Raw genomic sequence first — 16,152 nt, 5'->3', positions numbered from 1 at the left:
GGAGGACCATGCAATTTCCACCTGTCATAAGGGTGACGAGTAACGACAGGGACAGCGGTCTTATCGTGTAACTGCGTCTTTCCTGAGCAAGCAAAGCAAATAAACAGTTTTTTCTTTCTTTCTTTTTTACCCCTTTTTCTTTAGTTTAGCCAATGAATTCCTCCCCACACACATTTGTGTGTTGTCACTGCTGTCGTATCCTACTGACTCACCTGTGAGGAGCCCTCACCAGGAGAACGTAGGGCCTTGGTTCTACTCCTCCCGCCCAACACTCCCCGCTGACAGGTGCCGCCCCAGCCCGTAGGAGTATGTGCAATGACCGATACCCTCCCCACCCGGCATCTCTCCAGGGAATAATGAACTGATTACAAAAATATAAAATTATTTCTAATCAGTAACATGTAGGTGATACTTATATCTATCAAATGTGGTTTTATTGAAAGGCAATCAAAGTCCAGAGCTTAAAAACCAAACATCGGGTGTATGTTTCCATGATAAATCCTCACTGTGTGCTGTTGCGCACAGGACGTGTGTTGCCAGAATTTGCGAGAGAAATAAGCAACCAGGTCTATGAAAAGAAGGCCAAAAGAAGCGACTATAATAGGCCACATGAGCACTTCAAACCTATATATGTTGTCCATTAAACAATGTGCATATTTATATTAGTTGTCTATTTGAAAATAGACGATCTACAAGCTCACATCCGTTCTACCATTATTTACAAGCAACTTTAGAAAAACAAACCCAATGTGGCTTATAATAATCAGACCAGGCAACACTGCCACTCAAATAGGGCTCCTAGAGCTCACTGGCGGAGTGCGTTGTTTGACTCTGGGGGCAATTGTAATTTGAGGTCAGCCATGTTTTTGGTCGGTTTTAGAAGATTTTCTGAAAACCTAGGTTAGGATTTCAAAGACGTTTTTCAAATCGGCCTCAGGTCTGAATGGTTTAAGTGTGGATGGGGAATCGAGAAGTTGAATGGCAGTTGGTAGGGCTTTCCACATTTTGGCGGCAGTATAGCCTAGTAGAATTTCCCCCCATGTTTGTATTAGTGGATCTCCCGTGTTGTGGGGTCCTGGGGCATCTCTCAGTCTAAAGAAGTAGTTTGACAGGTTATGGGCACTGTTCTTCTGAGTATATATGTGTATGTATGTATGTATGCATGCATGCAAGTAATGGGTTGGTTGTGTACTTTTACTTTGACGACCACTGCTTAATACCCGTATACCTACATGGAGTGGAGGGATTAAGCATTAGCCACAGTGCCTTGCACAAAATGAAACAATTGAGAGTGTTCATGGACTGACCTTTTGGTGAGCACACAGACAGTGTCTCATGTTATGGTGTTTGTGCATGTTAATTCATTAAATCCCCATGTTTGTAATGCTCTCTAAAGCTTGACATCAACCTGTATGCTTGTAAAATAGGTTTTTGTGTCGCAGGCTCGCTGCATTTCAGCTCTCATTATAATTATAATGATTATCCTGAGAAAAAAAAAATACTCAGGATTGGTCACAATGAGTTGCGAGAACACAGCCCAGGATTGACAACCGGCCAAAACCTGTGCCAGACTATCGAAAATATGTCATGAGATTAAGAAAGGGTTGTTCACAACCCCACCTGGTGTCATTGTCAGGTGACGAATGAGGAATTAATTGCATGCCATCAAAAATTCTACCCTGGCTAAGTGCTGGTGGGAATGTGATTTGTGAAATGTATATCTGTCCTTTTTTTCTTCAGCAATATGTCTGTATCTGCTCAAACCTGATACCACAAACTTAGATTTTTTTGCTGTCCAGAGTTAATGTAAAACTTGCACTGACATTTATTCAAAATCCAATTTAGCCCAGGTGCTGGGGGGATATCAAGTTGTGATGGAGTTTTGTGTCACCGCTCTAATGAAGGAACCAATGCCAGGGTTTAGCAATGCTGATGTATATGAGCAGATGTCAGGGAGTGATTTGACACATATTCCATCAATTTCACTGCGTACCTGTGAGGAAATAGAATGTATGAATAACTCATTCAATAAACAGAGCAGCTCATATACCGGCAACAGAAATTACATTAAAACAAACTAGTCTGTCTGGGGCTGAGTGTTATGCTTTTGTTTGTGTGTTTGTGTGTTTGTGTGTGTGTGTGTGTGTGTGTGTGTGTGTGTGTGTGTGTGTGTGTGTGTGTGTGTGTGTGTGTGTGTGTGTGTGTGTGTGTGTGTGTGTGTGTGTGTGTGTGTGTGTGTGTGTGTGTGTGTGTGTGTTTATGCATACGTGCATATGTGCATACATGCGTGCAGTCTAGGTAGGCCCCCCACATAGCAAAACCTATGCAGACTGGTCTGGCCCAAATGCCGTTTTCGTTCCGGCAGTCTGGCAGACCTCCGGCAGAATATCACTCCGGCAAGTGGTATGTGGACCGGATGTGAGCCAGGTCTGGCAATGATGGCACCGGTTACATGATGGCAAGCCGCATATGGGCCGAGTATAGATTGGGTTCATTTGGCCCACATTAGGCATTTTTGTATCTGGCCCACAGGTGTTTTGGGTTCATTTGGCCCACATTGGGCATTTTTGTATCTGGCCCACAGGTGTTTTGGGTTCATTTGGCCCACGTTAGGCATTTTACAATCTGGCCCACAGGTGTTTTGGGTTCATTTGGCCCACGTTAGGCATTTTTGTATCTGGCCCACATGTATTTTGTGTTCATTTGGCCCACATTGGGCATTTTTGTATCTGGTCCACAGGTGTTTTGGGTTCATTTGGCCCACATTAGACATTTTTGTATCTGGCCCACAGGTGTTCTGGGTTCATTTGGCCCACATTGGGCATTTTTGTATCTGGCCCACAGGTGTTTTGGGTTAATTTGGCCCACGTTAGACATTTTTGTATCTGGCACACATGTGTTTTGGGTTCATTTGGCCCACATTGGGCATTTTTGTATCTGGCCCACAGGTGTTTTGGGTTCATTTGGCCCACGTTAGGCATTTTACAATCTGGCCCACAGGTGTTTTGGGTTCATTTGGCCCACGTTAGGCATTTTTGTATCTGGCCCACATGTATTTTGTGTTCATTTGGCCCACATTGGGCATTTTTGTATCTGGTCCACAGGTGTTTTGGGTTAATTTGGCCCACATTAGACATTTTTGTATCTGGCCCACATGTGTTCTGGGTTCATTTGGCCCACATTGGGCATTTTTGTATCTGGCCCACAGGTGTTTTGGGTTCATTTGGCCCACGTTAGGCATTTTACAATCTGGCCCACAGGTGTTTTGGGTTCATTTGGCCCACGTTAGGCATTTTTGTATCTGGCCCACATGTATTTTGTGTTCATTTGGCCCACATTGGGCATTTTTGTATCTGGTCCACAGGTGTTTTGGGTTCATTTGGCCCACATTAGACATTTTTGTATCTGGCCCACATGTGTTCTGGGTTCATTTGGCCCACATTGGGCATTTTTGTATCTGGCCCACAGGTGTTTTGGGTTCATTTGGCCCACGTTATGCATTTTTGTATCTGGACCACATGTGTTTTGGGTTCATTTCATTTATCATTTTTGTATCTGGCACACAGGTTAGCCTTACTTCTATCTGGCCTGCATGTGTTTATGGGCTTATTTGGCCCAGATTAGCCTTATAATTAACAAGCCCTAAAGGGCGATCTCGCGCACATGGGTGCATGCACATGAGCCCTTGCACATGGGCGTTTTGGCATGTATACCCTTCTGCTGAGCTGGTTGAGTCACACTGTGATGTCAAAACAGGTCAGCTATATCCATATATGGGGTCTCTTTGGCTTGGATGTGTTGAATCCTAAATGGTAAATGGTGCATTTATATGGCACCTTTTTTATCCAAGTCCCTTGGATTAAAAAGGCTGCAAGGCAGCAACCTGCGTACCAGGAGCAATAAGGTTCAGAGTCTTGCTCAAGGACTCTTCGACATGTGGACCTTGAAAGTGTATTCTCCGGGGTGGGTAACCTCTCAGCACCCCACCCACACTGTAAAATAGACTATTTTGAGCAGAAAACAAACCATGCCATGTCGGAACTACCATGTCATGTCGGAACTCAGCACACTACCACTGAAAGTCAATGGGGATGTGCTAAGAGTTCTGACACTTTCCGACATTGAAGGACGCATAAGAACCTTTGTTTATGTGAGTAGCGACGTAGTTTAGTTTATTTTGACTACAGTTTAGCGCCCGTAGCGCGGTGCCTCGCACGGTCCGTTTTTTTGTCATGCCGGAACCGGCTTGCCATAAGTGAGCCAGATCTGGGCCAGATCTGTTTGCCAGATTTGGCTGTGTTTTGGATGTGGATGTCTTTGCTCTTCGCACCATGGCAACCTCTTCCATCCCCTCCTGGGGGGCACCCACGATCCTGCCCGCCCCCCCCAAACCCTCTGAGCCTTCTGAGTGAAAAGAGCTTGCTCTTTCTTCTGCTGTGCAGTGCATTGGCATCATCGGACCAGTCAAGCGAGCTGTTTAGGTGCACGCCCAGGAATTTGTAGCTGTCCACCAGCTCCACCGACTCTCCTTTGATGATGCTGGGTACTGGTGGGACCTTTCCTGCTTCTTCGGGGATCCACCGGCATCTCCTTAGTCTTGCCGGGGTTGAGTGGGAGGTGGCCCACCTCGCTCCATTGCACGATAATGCAGCAAAGTGAATGGCAGTGATGACAAACACTCCTGAAGAAGAAACAGTAGTGCAGACACTCTCCAATGGAACTGTACGTGGAACTGATACTCACATGCACTTGCCAGTATCCTGAACATCAGCTGTACATGAGCTAAGCAACAAAGTCCTTATGAAAATATGTAATTCTTATACTCCAAAACGGCACTGCAACACGGCTGTCTCTGTAAAAAATGACACATGACTCAGAGTTTGAACACCTGTTCCATAACAGGCTTTGAGAACCCACACATGTGGGACTGGACTCCTGATTGGCTGTCAACTATGAATAAATCAAAACTCAAAACCCTCCTTTGAGGGGTTTCCACATGGGTCTGTAACTCAGACAGACTCCAGCATGTAATGGTTTGACATCCTGTAATATTGTTTTAAATACCGGGGTCCCACAGGGTGTCTTGCCACATTCTCTTCTCCATAAACACAAACAAAATCACATGCAATAACAATGGACTGTCATTCTTTAAATATGCAGGTGACAAGCGCTCTCTGACCACTTGTGGACATGCATGGTTCTCCCTGAAGCTGAGTGTCAGTATAAGACCCAAAAGCGCATGTTCCTCCTGAGGAGTCTGAATGATTTTAATAACAAGGACAGTTTAACAGTATTGAATCAGTTCTCACATTCAACACATCACAAAAAAAGTTAAAAACAACAACTCACAAGAATCATTAAACAATAAAGCTACCGAAATCACCCACCACACCAATATGTGTCTCTACATGCAGTAAAAAGTAAGGCAGATCATCAAGGACCCTTCAAACTGGGTTGAGGGGGTTCCAGGGGTACCCAGTTAAATGACATGACAGAGCCTTTTACTCTGTTATAAGTAAAAGGCCTGTGTTCAAATTGTTACTTGAGTAAAAGTACAAAAGTATTGGCATCAAAATACTTAAAGTATCAATAGTAAAAGTACTAAAATGTTTGAAAATAGCAGATCTACAAGCTCACAACACGGCGCCAATGCAACACGTTGTGAGCTTGTAGATCTGCTATTTTCATTATAATTTATATCTGCAAAGTAACTAAGTATAAAGTTTTCAAATAATTGTAGTGGAGTAAAAGTACATTATTTGTCTCTAAGTTGTAGTGGAGTAGAAGTAAAAGTATTGAGAATGGGAAATACTCCAGTAAAAAAAAAATACCTAAAAATGTTACTTTAGTACAGTGAGTAAATACACTTATTAACTTTACACCACTGTGATCTACAAGCTCACAACACATCGCTTTGTGACGCGTTGTGAGCTTGTAGATCTGCTATTTCCAAAGGATTTTATACACATGATAACTTGTAAAATGGGACATTGTGCATAATGAGTACTTTTACTTTGAGTACTGAAGTATATTTTGATGCCAAAAAATGAAAACCCTCCAACTCTATTCCCATTGCCTGAGAGACAAGAGCCTGCGGTGATTGGTCGTGATGGTTTCCCTGACAACCGATAAAACCTGCGCTCATTGGTCGTCCCTCAGAACACACCCCCGTGTCCTGTGCTCTCATTGGTTGCATGACTCCAGTGCATGGGATAACCAGCTCAGCTGGTCTAATCAGCAGCAGCTGTGACTGAGATTGTCTTTGGGAGATGTCGACAGAACACAGAACAGCAAAAAGAGGTATGTTTATGCATTTATAATTATTTAGATCACGTCTGAACATTAATGGTTGAGAAATAACGTTGTGACTCAACATATGCTGCACATAATGTAAGATTCTGTTGGTTAGTTAGCCTGTAGTGTAACAGGTATTTCCTTGTAAACACAAACCGTTTGTTTGGACGTTTTAAAAGACAACATGCTATTAAAACAAAAGTATCTTGCCTTTTGTATATAGAATACATAGGTGTGTGGCCTTTTCTACTGTTTATCATGAAGTTGCCTCAATAATCTATATTTATTTTACTTATATTGCAGGGCTTTGTAGGCCAGGGGGGACTTTTAATAAGCAAGTCAAAGGTAAGGTTCCATTGGTACACTCTTGAGTTACTGACACGTAAGGGTCCATTTGGTTCCATTTGTACACTGTGAGTGTACACATGTAACCAAATGGACCCTGACAGGTCTGTAACTGACAGTATACATGGAACCAAATGGACCCTTACAGATCTGTAAGAGTTACAGACCTGTACGGGTCCATTTGGTTCCATTTGTACACTCACAGTTACAGATATGTAAGGGTCCATTTGGTTACATGTGTACACAGTTACAGATATGTAAGGGTCCATTTGGTTACATGTGTACACTCACAGTTACAGATATGTAAGGGTCCATTTGGTTCAATTGGTACTCTCAGAGTTAAAGGCCTGTAAGGGTCCATTTGGAATCTTGAGGGTCCCTGCTGAACCCCACCTGAGAACCACTGTACATTTAATGTGTTGGTTCTTAAAGTGGGTTTCTAGAGATGGTTCCTCCAGGTGTAAATACACTTCTCTTGTGGGGTTCCTTGGCGCACAACCTTTTCAAATCTGAAGCCAAATACAATTGACATGGAAATCTTTGAGAACCACTGATATGATATAGCTACTTATAACTTATTTTAAGGTGAATTGTAATATGACAACTGTAAACAAAATTAGAGTTTGAATATACTGTATTGTTAGTTAATCAAACATTTCTTTCCTTGCAGGGCTGTGATTGTCATTGGTTGTATGACTCCAGCGCATGGGAGAAGTTCATTACTGTCTGATCAGCAGCTGTTATTTTCACAGCAAGTAAGTTCAATCTGGTTGATTCTGTTGCATCTCTGCGCTATCTTTTTCCTTGGTGTGCTAATAATCGTTCAAACAAGGCATATATATCATCAAAGACGTATTTGACTATCTGTCAGGACTTATCTAACTTGACTGCGTGACTCATTTACGCTGCACCGCACACACACCGCGTTTAGATGCGAGTGAGCAACAGGCATGCTGTCACTGAAATATGGACCGTGGTGACAAACGCTCTAAAGTGTGGCTTCACTAAAGCCTTAGATCAAGACTATCATATATGTATTTTATCAAATCTGACTTTTACTTTCGTATCTACGAGAGTCTTAGTGACCACACCCCCAGTTTGCCCTGAAATGTCACCGGTAAAACCTGGAGCTGTATGTCTCCAAACATGTAGAAATGCAAAACATAAGGTGCTTGCCCCAAATGTTAAGTAGGTGTCCAGAGTATTTGTGCAATGTATTAGTTCATATTTTTCAATAAAGAAGTGCTTTAATCCCATCTGTGGCCGAACGCCATTCCCCCCCCTCGTTTACTTCCTATTTACATGTAAATTGTGTAATTCCGGCTTTCACTAGATGCGCCACGTCACTACCGCCGATCTACAAGCTCACTGCCTTTTTAAAAAGGAGGAAAAAAATTAAAACGTGCAGCTCACTGTATAATCCACAAATGAATCGACTGTTGGAATAAAGGCGAGGATGTTACTCTATTCATTAAATGTCTTAAATTGACTAAGGCTTAAAAGAATAAAGTTACTTTATTCTTGTGTAAATATGTAGATGCATTGTTGTTTTTTAAAATGTATCTTCTCTCTCTTCCCCTTGCTCCATCTTCTTCCCTTTCTTTATGGAAATACACCCACTGTTTTACACCTGCAAACCTGTGATGTGATAAAGCTTTTCTCATTCTCATAGGTGTTGAACCAAATCTGCTGCCATTAGCTGATACCCAATCCCTAGAAAACCTGGAGGAGCGGCTACAAAATAGCCCCGACCTCAAAATCCAACTGGTAAGAATTTCAGTTCTACTCGGGGAAGACACACACACAAAACCCTTTTTGTTTGTTGTTTAATGCTAACCCTTATCTTAAATTGGCTTCTAACAACTTTGCTGGGACATACAATATAGAATTGAGAAGCTAATTTAGTCAATCATGAAGGAACACTGCTATTCTATAGCTACTGCTATTTTTTAAAGAATTGTGCAGTAAGTGATTTTGTTTATTAAAAGATAAACATATCTATATTCGGATGGCAATAATTACTATGAAGTGTTCAGTAACAGGGGTCTCCCTGTCTCCAGGTGTTTAGTAAACAGAACATGCATGTTATGGTCAGATACCAATGTTATCCAATCAGAGATGACTCATACAGGATAAACAAGTGAAATTGGAAATGATGACACAAAGAAGTGAGCAGTAGCAGTACTCCAAGTCTTTCGGGTGACTGAACTCATTTCGGCTGCTTGTACCTGTGACCTTATGCTTTTGGTCATGACCCACACTTCAGCACAGAGCACATCATCCTTAGTTCCAAATTCTTGTTCTAAACAAAATTGATTTATTTTCCCTTACTGTTTTATTTACCGTTGCACTGAGAATTAAGACACATTACTAAAGAAACATTCTCATGATTGCTTTGATTTCAGGTCTCCAGCGTCAGGTGGAGGTGGGGGCAGAAGAGGCCGAGACAGGGGGTTCTCAAACAGCTCCAATGCAGAGTGAGTCTTGTCTAGAAAGATGGTGTGTTTACATTGATACAGTTCATTCTGGAATAGGGGTCTTGTCTGGCCATTAATAACTGAGCTTAAATTATCTTAAATTCCAAGTTCTTCTTCTAAACAATATGGATTTGTTTTTTCTTTTTTTTCCCTCCAGTTTTCCTTACTGCATTTTATTTTATTTATTTATTTTTTTACCGTTGCACCGAGAATCAAGCCCCATGACTAAAGAAACATTCTGATGTTTGCTTTGATTTCAGGTCTCCAGCGTCAGGTGGAGGTGGGGGCAGAAGAGACCGAGACAGGGGGTTCTCAAACAGCTCCAATGCAGAGTGAGTCTTGTCTAGAAAGATGGGGTGTTTACGTACAGTCAGTCCGGAAAGTATTCAGAATGCTTCACTTTTCCTACATTTTCTTATGTTACAGCCCTATTGAAAAAAATATTTTTGAATATGTTTCCACAAGTTTGGCTCACATATTTTTGGGTAGTTTTGACCATTCCTTTTTGCAGAACAGCTGCAATATATGCCAGCTTATGTTCAGCTAAACAAAGTAACGTTTTAATTCAAATATCAACTTTAACGATCGGACCAACATCTAGGCTAAACATGTCACGTTTGATCTCTTCGCAGAGCATCAGTAGAATAATGATAAGTGGCTGAGCTCATCAGTATTAGTGTTGGGTCGATAGTCAAACTAGGCTATAGATTTTAAGATATAATGTCAAATGATTGAATAAATCTAAGATAGTCTAATTGATACTGTACAGTATCAGCGGCGCTATAGACAAATTGTTTCAAACAGGCTGTTTTAGAAACAATTTTACATCAAGTTGTGCAGATGTGAAGGCGAAATATATTGAACTTGCAACGAAAATGAGAAAATCAGATTGATCAGAATAAGAGGAATTAGAGTGTGTTCTAAAATAATAGCCTACTCTACACTGAAGGTATGATAATGACTGCGCGTGCATGAGGACTCCAGTCTTTGAGCTCATGACAAAACACAAAGGTTGCATTCGTTCAGAAAATAATGTTTGATACGAGCTGTCCAGAAGGCTCTCATCCACTGCAATGTATTCACTGAACTTCTGGTAGATGTTATGCCACCGAAAGTGTCATGGCGCATCTCTATGGACGCAACCACGTGATGTATGACACTTCCTTATGAGATTTTCCTTGACGGCTACAAGGAAGTATCCATTATTGTTTTACAATGGGCGGCGACACTACAGGCCAATCAAAGCCTTGTTTTTCCAGGGACTTCTGGGGTTGTTTCTTCAGTGCACTCAGGGCATGGTGCTGCAGCACATCAAGCGCACCGTAGATTCTGTCATGTGACGGGAAAGACCCGCGGTGATTGGCCAGTTTCTCCAAGAAACAAAAATGCCGACCATGTATGCTAATTACTGAGAATGTCCATCGGCCATTGCCGGATGAGGCATCTAGGTATTTATATCTATGCTTGTACCTGTGACCTTGTGCTTTTGGTCATGACCACATCTCATCTTTAGTTCCAAATTCTTGTTCTAAACAAAATGGATTTATTTTTCCTTACTGCGGTTTTATTTACCGTTGCACTGATAATTAAGACACATTACTGAAGAAACATTCTCATGATTGCTTTGATTTCAGGGCTTCAGCGTCAGGTGGAGGTGGGGGCAGAAGAGACAGAGACAGGCGCATGTGAAGGAGCTCCAATGCAGAGTGAGTCTTGTCTAGAAAGACATGGTGTGTTTACGTAGATACAGTTAGTTCTGGGATGGGGTCACGGCTCCAGACGTAACTTTTTCACTGGTGCCACTTAACTTTTCAGTAGGTAGCACCACCAAAAATTACTTACCCCCCCCCCCCCCCATATAGCCTACAGTATGTAGGAATTGTGTTTTAATATACTACTTAAGATGTCTGCCAATATTGATAATATGGTGTACCATCACTAGCTTAAGTTTTTAAGTGCTTTATTTATAAAGCACATACAAAGTTCTTTTCACATAGAAAAATAAATACTCCTGGGAAGAGGAAGAGGAAGAAATCGTTATTTACCCAGGGTTTGGACTAAGTTGCAGTAACTTATTTCTTGCCAGACCCTGCAGGATTGTTAATCACCCGGTGATTTTCATACCTAGTGTCGTGTTGGGGAGTCGAACTGGGAACCTCTCGGTAACAAGCCTGACCCTCTTAACCACTAGGTCACCGCATCCCTTGGGTATACAAGCCTAAATAATAAATTTACTTTGATGCTGCGTTTTCCCCCCTCTTTTCTTACACAGGTTTTTATTTATTTACTATTTTACCAATAATTAAGCCACTTGACTAAAGAACAACATTCTTATGTTTGCTTTGATTTCAGGACTCGGATCTCATCAGTTCTGTTCTGACAATGGCCAGAACAGCATCTACAACAGCCTCGTGGAGGAGGTCTGCCATCTCTGCGTGAACCTTGGTTCTGAGGGAGGTGCGAGCTACGTGGATGAGGGTCTCCTGGTACAGTTCTTTGTGACTCACAGTTGTCACATCGGAAATGTATAATGGACATGATGAGATTTGTTGACTCGGAACGTCAAATTCTGTGAGTTAAATTTTGGCGAGGGAGGACCGTCACTTCAGCAAAAAAGCACTACTTTTTTTTTCAGTTTACAGTTTCTTGTTAACTGCATTGTTCACATATTCCAAATGTTGACTGCATTGTTCATACACGCATTTGCCTCACATGGTTTGCAGTTTAATAATAAAAAAGCAGAAAACTTTATGCTTGTTTTTATTTTATCTTAGTCAATTATAGCCTGTGTATGGCATTTAGTATGGCTTGATTAAAGGAGAGAGCCTGACTAAAGCACAACCCCCCCTAAATAAGACCTTTGTCACACCCCATCTTAACTTCTACAGTTGACTTTTTTCATAGGTGCTCCTGTTTCCATAGTGGAAACACTGTTCTGGCTCATCACTGGGTCAGCACAGTGTGGCCCTTTACAGCTGGCCCATGCACGGTTCATGTATGTCTGAGCTTCTGGCAAACCGATCTGGCGCCAGACCAGGGGGTATAGACCATTGCTCCGAGCGAGCCATGACAAACTGCATGATCCGGGCCATAACTTTGCCAGCTTTGGGCCAGAACATTATGTCCACAGCTGGCCCTGTCCTGGCAAATGTATGGGCCAGCTGTGGGCACAGTGTTCTGGCCCTATGCTGGTGACCCATATCTGGGCCAATTATGGACACATTGTTCTGGGCTAGTTCTGGCCAACCATGCCTAGGCCAAGTATGGACACAGTGCTCTGGCCCTGTGCTGGCCAACCATGTCTGGGCCAGCTGTGGAAACACTATTCAGGCCCTGTGCTGGTGACCCATGTCTGGGCCAGCTGTGGAAACACTGTTCAGGCCCTGTTCTGGCGACCCATGTTTGGGCCAGCAGTGGAAACACTGTTCTGGCTCATCACTGGGTCAGCACAGTGTGGCCCTTTACAGCTGGCCCATGCACGGTTCATGTATGTCTGAGCTTCTGGCAAACCGATCTGGCGCCAGACCAGGGGGTATAGACCATTGCTCCGAGTGGGCCATGACAAAGAGCATGATCCGGGCCATAACTTTGCCAGGTCTTTTTTGCTATGTTCTGGCTCATCACTGGGTCAGCACAGTGTGGCCCTTTACAGCTGGCCCATATACGGTTCATGTATGTCTGAGCTTCTGGCAAACCGATCTGGCGCCAGACCAGGGGGTATAGACCATTGCTCCGAGTGGGCCATGACAAACAGCATGATCCGGGCCATAACTTTGCCAGGTCTTTTTTGCTATGTGGGCCATTGCAGCCCAACTCACTCAACCAGAACATGTGGTGGTGTATTGTGAATAGGATTTTGATGAACCAAGCTTTAAAATGACTGGCAACAAGTGGGCGTCACAATTATTTGTTAGCCGGTTTGTTCAGGACTTGAGGCATATTTTCTTTTTTGCAAACTTTTGAAGCCAATCAGAGCTAATCGGAATGGAGTCTGGAAAATCTGAGTGATACATATTGATCACATGACTCAGAGTTAATGTGCGTCAGTTTTGGACAAAATCTGTAGGAGTAGTAACAAAAAGTATGTTTTGAAGAAAACACAAAATGGATAGTTACAGACAGCAGCGCATTTTAGAATGTCTACCCAGCCCCGATACTCCACGGCGTCTACAACTGAAACGAACAAGCATGCAAAAATACAGGCGTGAGTGGGAACAATCAAACAGTTGTTTGGTTCATTGGGAATTTATTTAAATCAAACTGCAATGTATGTGGCAGGGTAGCCAAATTTTAAGAAATCCATGGAGTGAGTTGCAAAGGGTACAGCTGACTCGGACACGGCCCAATTTAATCTCATAAATGTAGCTGAGCTGACCAGCTGGGTCTTCTGGAGCTCACACATGAAGATTGACAGCTGCCATTGCAGATGTGCAGGTGGCATGGCTGACCTCCCATGCTTATCACGTAATTCCAGGAATGTGAACGGGTGGTGGTGACAGGGTCAGGGGTGTAGTGCTTTATTCTTGTTTTTTTTGGTTTTACAAGATGAACCATGAACTGTCCTCCAAAATAAATAGATAGTTATTTCTCTGGCATACAGTATTTCAAATGAATTACCAAAATGTATGAAATACGGGCGTTTGGCTCCTGAAAGCCCAACGTACCCCCCGACACTGCCGAGCCTCCTCCCAACTATCCCCATCACATTTGAGTGTAATCTATATTGATCAGGTATATTTATAGATGTAGTCAGTAATAGTGCTATTTCTCAAAATCATTAGTTGCAAGAGAATGTATTATGAATGCAGAATGTTACTCACAAACGTGACGATCATTGAACAGTCAGTTATTCCGTCCTCTCCTCATCTCCCACAGTACAAATAAATGAATAATAATAATAAACTGGAAAAAAGTTCTCGTCGGAGCACAGGTCTCTGCCAGGTCAGGTAGGTTAATGTGGGCCAGCAATGTTCGGAATTCAGTCATCATAGAGGTGAGTGGAATCTGTAGAAGTTGAGAGATTAATGTTGATGAAGTTATTGCCAATCAGAATGGAATATGACAAATCGAACAGATCCGTCTTGATCTCATGACTATAGAGATAATGTGTAACGATTTGCGTGATGTTTGGACAAAATCTGTAGGTAATCGGCAAATCGGCCACCTGGTGGTGCTATAAAAGCCCAATGTGAAAGAGGTTTTTACTTGACCTCATGGGAGTGTGCGTTCAAAGTCTCACGGCGATCTGTCCAGTTATAGATAAAAACTCGAATTGGCCTGTTATGGTGCCACCATGACGTTGATTAGAAAAATGTAGGGTGGCATTTTTTTCTTGGCCTATTGCAGGGGTGGCAAACTCATTTTGGGGTGAGGGCCGGATTGGTCAAATGGCGACTTGATGGGGGCCGGAACCAGTTGCGGGCGCACATGCACGCTCACACGCACTCAGACACTGCTACTAACTATGCATATCACTTTTTTTTTTAAATGTATTAAGAAGAATAGCTACTTTACTTATTGACATTAAAAACAAACAATGCAATTTGTAATAATAATAATAATAATAACAAACCATTTTAAGTTGAATAATTCAATTTGAAGTGGGTGGTTAAATAATTAGATTCATAGAACAACAGTGGTGTAAAGTAACTAATTACATTTACTCAAGTACTGTACCTAAGTAAAGATTTGAGGTATTTTTACTTTACTAGAGTATTTCCAGTACTTTTACTTCTACTTCACTACACCTGAGTCACTGCTATACAGTATATCAAATTCTTGGCCGAAACCGAATACCGAATATAGGAAACACTTGGCCGAATGGCTGAAAATAAATGATTATTTAAAAAATATATATATACATTTTCTTAAATATTATTTTGTACCATTGCTGTCATGGCTATGCCTCTGTTGTAGAGCTACGTGATTATGGCAACACTTATCATAACTATAATCCATAGATCAGTTATTTAAAGCATATTTTTAGAATTATTTATTTACTATTGTGTAGTAATATAATACAATATGTCTCAAAACCTTAGCATGCCATACAGTTGCAAATTAAATAAATATGATTTCAAGAAATTAAAACTAACATTGAATAGCCTAACAAAAGGCAATATAATGTCTGCAGTTCAGGCCTGGAATTTCGTCATTTTAGGGGCAAGGCCACTTGGCCTTTGGTGTTGTAATTATGGCTATTTGCACGATTTTAAATTGTTTTAAATAATTATAAAAAAAAGGAACATACAAGATTTCCAACGATAATATATAGCCAATATATGGTTCTGTATCAGTATATGAGTCAGTTTTTGCAGATTTCATTCTAATTGGCTACTATGCCTGCATATGAATTTCATGGGCCTGTTGGTCACCCTGGCTTGGCGGAGATATGCCCTGTTGCGCACTCTCCGCACAGCAACAGCAGGTGAAAGCAAGTGACTTAAACGAGGGCTATGTTGCGCACCAAAAAACGGACTAAAACTGACACACACACACACACACACACACACACACACACACACACACACACACACACACACACACACACACACACACACACACACACACACACACACACACACACACACACACACACACACACACACACACAGTCAAGCGTTCACAGCTGGTGTTAATTATTTTGCCCTGCGCAGGCTCTTAACTGTCGCTGGTTATCTTACTAATGGGAGGAATGCAGCCACTCTCTACTCCTCCAAATGAGAGACGCAACTGGTATATACTTCTCCAAACAACGGTGTTTTACCGGATTTGTGATGCTGTTGAACAAGCGCTCTCTCCAGTACAGGTAGAGTTGAATGGTGATGGTCCTCTGTATGTTAATGACCTTGGCTGTGGCTTCACAGCTTGGCCATTGTTCTCACATAACAAGTTTGTCCAGTATTCAACCCCCAGGAGCCTCAGTAAGGAACTGGCGGGCGCTGGCGTTTTTTCTGCCTTTTTTTTTCTCTCTCGTTTTTTTTTCCATTAGAGGTAGTATTAAATGCCGTTTTTTCAAATCACCTCAAGGGCCAGA

At 42.1% G+C, this 16,152-nt stretch overlaps 1 protein-coding gene across 2 annotated transcripts; it reads left to right on the top strand.

The window, feature by feature from the left end:
- Positions 1 to 6,271: 6,271 nt before the first annotated feature.
- On the top strand, positions 6,272 to 11,865 carry LOC311038832 (uncharacterized protein). Of its 2 annotated transcripts, XM_084048438.1 has the most exons (8): positions 6,272 to 6,300; positions 6,598 to 6,639; positions 7,310 to 7,394; positions 8,312 to 8,406; positions 9,045 to 9,116; positions 9,377 to 9,448; positions 10,751 to 10,822; positions 11,469 to 11,865. In XM_084048438.1, the coding sequence occupies exons 5-8, from the start codon at positions 9,110 to 9,112 to the stop codon at positions 11,645 to 11,647; spliced, it is 330 nt and encodes a 109-aa protein (XP_083904564.1). In that variant the 5' UTR covers positions 6,272 to 6,300; positions 6,598 to 6,639; positions 7,310 to 7,394; positions 8,312 to 8,406; positions 9,045 to 9,109; the 3' UTR covers positions 11,648 to 11,865. The 2 variants fall into 2 exon arrangements, with proteins under 2 accessions (XP_083904564.1, XP_083904563.1); XM_084048437.1 differs by having other exon boundaries at positions 9,045 to 9,448.
- Positions 11,866 to 16,152: the final 4,287 nt, after the last annotated feature.

This window comes from Gymnoscopelus microlampas (genome assembly GCF_963454915.1).
Source record: "Gymnoscopelus microlampas genome assembly, chromosome: 22".
NCBI lineage: Eukaryota > Metazoa > Chordata > Actinopteri > Myctophiformes > Myctophidae > Gymnoscopelus > Gymnoscopelus microlampas.
This window is presented reverse-complemented; position numbering and strand designations above follow the sequence as displayed.